The sequence below is a fragment of the Muntiacus reevesi genome, chromosome 9, assembly GCF_963930625.1.
Source record: "Muntiacus reevesi chromosome 9, mMunRee1.1, whole genome shotgun sequence".
Taxonomy (NCBI): Eukaryota; Metazoa; Chordata; class Mammalia; order Artiodactyla; family Cervidae; genus Muntiacus; species Muntiacus reevesi.
Genome location: NC_089257.1, coordinates 6150772 through 6153295, shown reverse-complemented (window position 1 = coordinate 6153295; position 2524 = coordinate 6150772). Strand labels below are relative to the sequence as shown.

Sequence of the window (2524 nt, the reverse complement as noted above, 5' to 3'; positions counted from 1 at the left end):
AGCATCAGTCAAACTTTGACACAGAAATCAGAAGGTTATAACCTCTACAGTGAATGGAGACTCTAGAGAAGCCCGTCCTTCTCTGAAGCTCTTGATAGGAAAAAAACAAAAACAAAAACAAAAACTTCTTCTTTCCCTGTAGTCAGTCACTTCCATGCTGGAGTCAGAGGTTCTGGCTTAAGATACAGAGCCAGCATCTGTTATTTCTTTAATTCTATCTCTTTAAGCATGGACTTCCTACCAGTAAAATTGGGTAATAAGATCTAACGTGGAATGTTTCTTAGCCACTTAACTCTGAACTGCTCCCTTGCATTATTTAGCTTAGCCATCGTAACAGTACACATTAGTAGGTATTACTTATTTTTGTCAGCTTCTATTCTTGTTTTTAAATAATGAGTGAAGAGAAAACCAACTTAACACATGGAAATTTATTATGTCTTAGTCTTCAGCAAGGTGTGTTCCCAATGATCATTCTCTTTTTAAAAGAATGAATTAGTTGATTTTAAACTCTCAATTCTGTTTAGAATTTTAAAGAAATAACTAAGGGAATAGCCATGATCCAAGCATCTCTTCAGTTTTGTCTTATTTCTCCTTCTATCTGTAGATAAGGAAGTCACCTAATCATGGACAGCTTGCAACACCCCCCTGTTCCCCGCTTCTCACATCCATGCACATGGCAGGCATGACCAATAAACTGCAATTTTCCTTTCCTCAGATCATGGATGTGGCTTCAGCACTCTTCTCACAATTCACTCCAGGAAACCACTACTATTAACATATGACCAGAGCTGGCAGTTGAGATAACAACTATTTCTTATCCCCACAGGTGGATCCCTATCCTGCTCCTACATTGAAGCTCTGTCTTAGAATATTTAATAATTTATCTGTACTTCAATTCTTCCTGGTATCCCCCTAGCACCTTCAACAAATTTCTAGCTTTGTGTTCTCAATGAAAAAACAAGCACAAGAACATAAGTTAATTTTTCACATGGATGCACCAATTTGTTGATGATTGATGACCCCTCCAACTGGTCTGAGACACATTTGTCTTTTTTCTTTCTGTAGATTCTACATGCTCACTGTGGTAGCTTTCACCTTTTCACTGGAAATTATGCAAAACCAAAGCTTTGTGACGGAATTTGTCCTCCTGGGGCTCTCACAGAATCCAACCGTGCAGAAAATAATATTTGTTGTATTTTTGTTCATTTACATTGCAACTGTCGGGGGCAACTTGCTAATGGTGGTGACCATCAGTAGCAGCCCAGCACTCCGGGGCTCCCCCATGTACTTCTTCCTGGCTTTTCTGTCCTTCCTGGATGCGTGCTTCTCCTCCGCCATTGCCCCAAAGATGATTGTGGACTCTCTCCTTTGGAGGAAAACCATTTCTTTCAAAGGCTGCATGATCCAGATCTTTGCTGAGCACTTCTTGGCTGGGGTGGAGGTGATCGTCCTCAGCGCCATGGCCTATGACCGCTATGTGGCCATCTGCAAGCCCTTGCACTACTCTTCCATCATGAACCACAGACTCTGCGCCCTCCTGATGGCGGTAGCCTGGACAGGCGGCCTCCTGCATGCCGTGATACAGGTTCTTTTCACTTTCCAGCTGCCCTTCTGCGGCCCCAGTGTCATCAATCACTTCATGTGTGACTTGCACCCGCTGCTGGAGCTGGCCTGCACTGACACTCACATCTTTGGGCTCTTGGTAGTTACCAACAGTGGGTTTTTCTGCATCTTAATCTTCTCCTTGTTGCTTGTCTCCTATGTGGTCATCCTGCTGTCTCTGAGAACCCAGAGCTCTGAAGGGCAGCAGAAAGCCCTCTCCACCTGTGGATCTCACGTTGCTGTTGTTGTTTTGTTCTTTATCCCATGCATATTTATGTATGTACGACCTCCATATTCTTTCTCCTTTGACAAAATGGTAGCCATATTTTATACCATCCTAACTCCCTTGTTCAATCCTTTGATTTACACTTTCAGGAACAAAGAAGTGAAAAGTGCCATGAGGAAAGTGTGGAATAGGGTAATGGTGGTTTCTAATGAAAAATAAAACATTTAAAGTTGAATAAAAAATTCAAAGTTTCTAATCAAATCAGACAAAAATTTTATATGAATGAGCATTGTTTGACAGGGTGTAAAGTAATGTAATATTATAAAAAAATAGCATAAGTTCCAGGAAATAATTTAGTTTTCATTCTTAGATCACTTATGGACTCTGATTTGACAATTCAATATCCTCAAATGAAAATTAAGAAGACTTGAATTTTATGCTTACTTAAAATCTAAAAGTCAAAAAAGAATGAAAAAAATTACTGTCATTCTTGCTACTAATTTGATATCTTGGAAAATATTTCTGGAGGGAAGACAAAGTTGTCTTAGAGATTAGGTTTATACATATATAACTATATATGTATACCAATGAACTTTTTGCCCAGATTAATGTATCTGGATCACTGCTGTGCAACTGAAAATAACAAAATATTACAAATCAACTCTATTAAAAAAATAAACAATAGAACGAAAAACA

At 39.3% G+C, this 2524-nt stretch overlaps 1 protein-coding gene across 1 annotated transcript; it reads left to right on the top strand.

The window, feature by feature from the left end:
• Positions 1 to 1111: 1111 nt before the first annotated feature.
• On the top strand, positions 1112 to 2047 carry LOC136175010 (olfactory receptor 4C15-like). The gene has a single exon (XM_065945303.1). The coding sequence runs from the start codon at positions 1112 to 1114 to the stop codon at positions 2045 to 2047; it is 936 nt and encodes a 311-aa protein (XP_065801375.1).
• Positions 2048 to 2524: the final 477 nt, after the last annotated feature.

Bases quoted from the DNA above. Each gene is read 5' to 3' on its own strand.
- LOC136175010 (XM_065945303.1), top strand. From the start codon at position 1,112: ATGCAAAACCAAAGCTTTGTGACGGAATTTGTCCTCCTGGGGCTCTCA.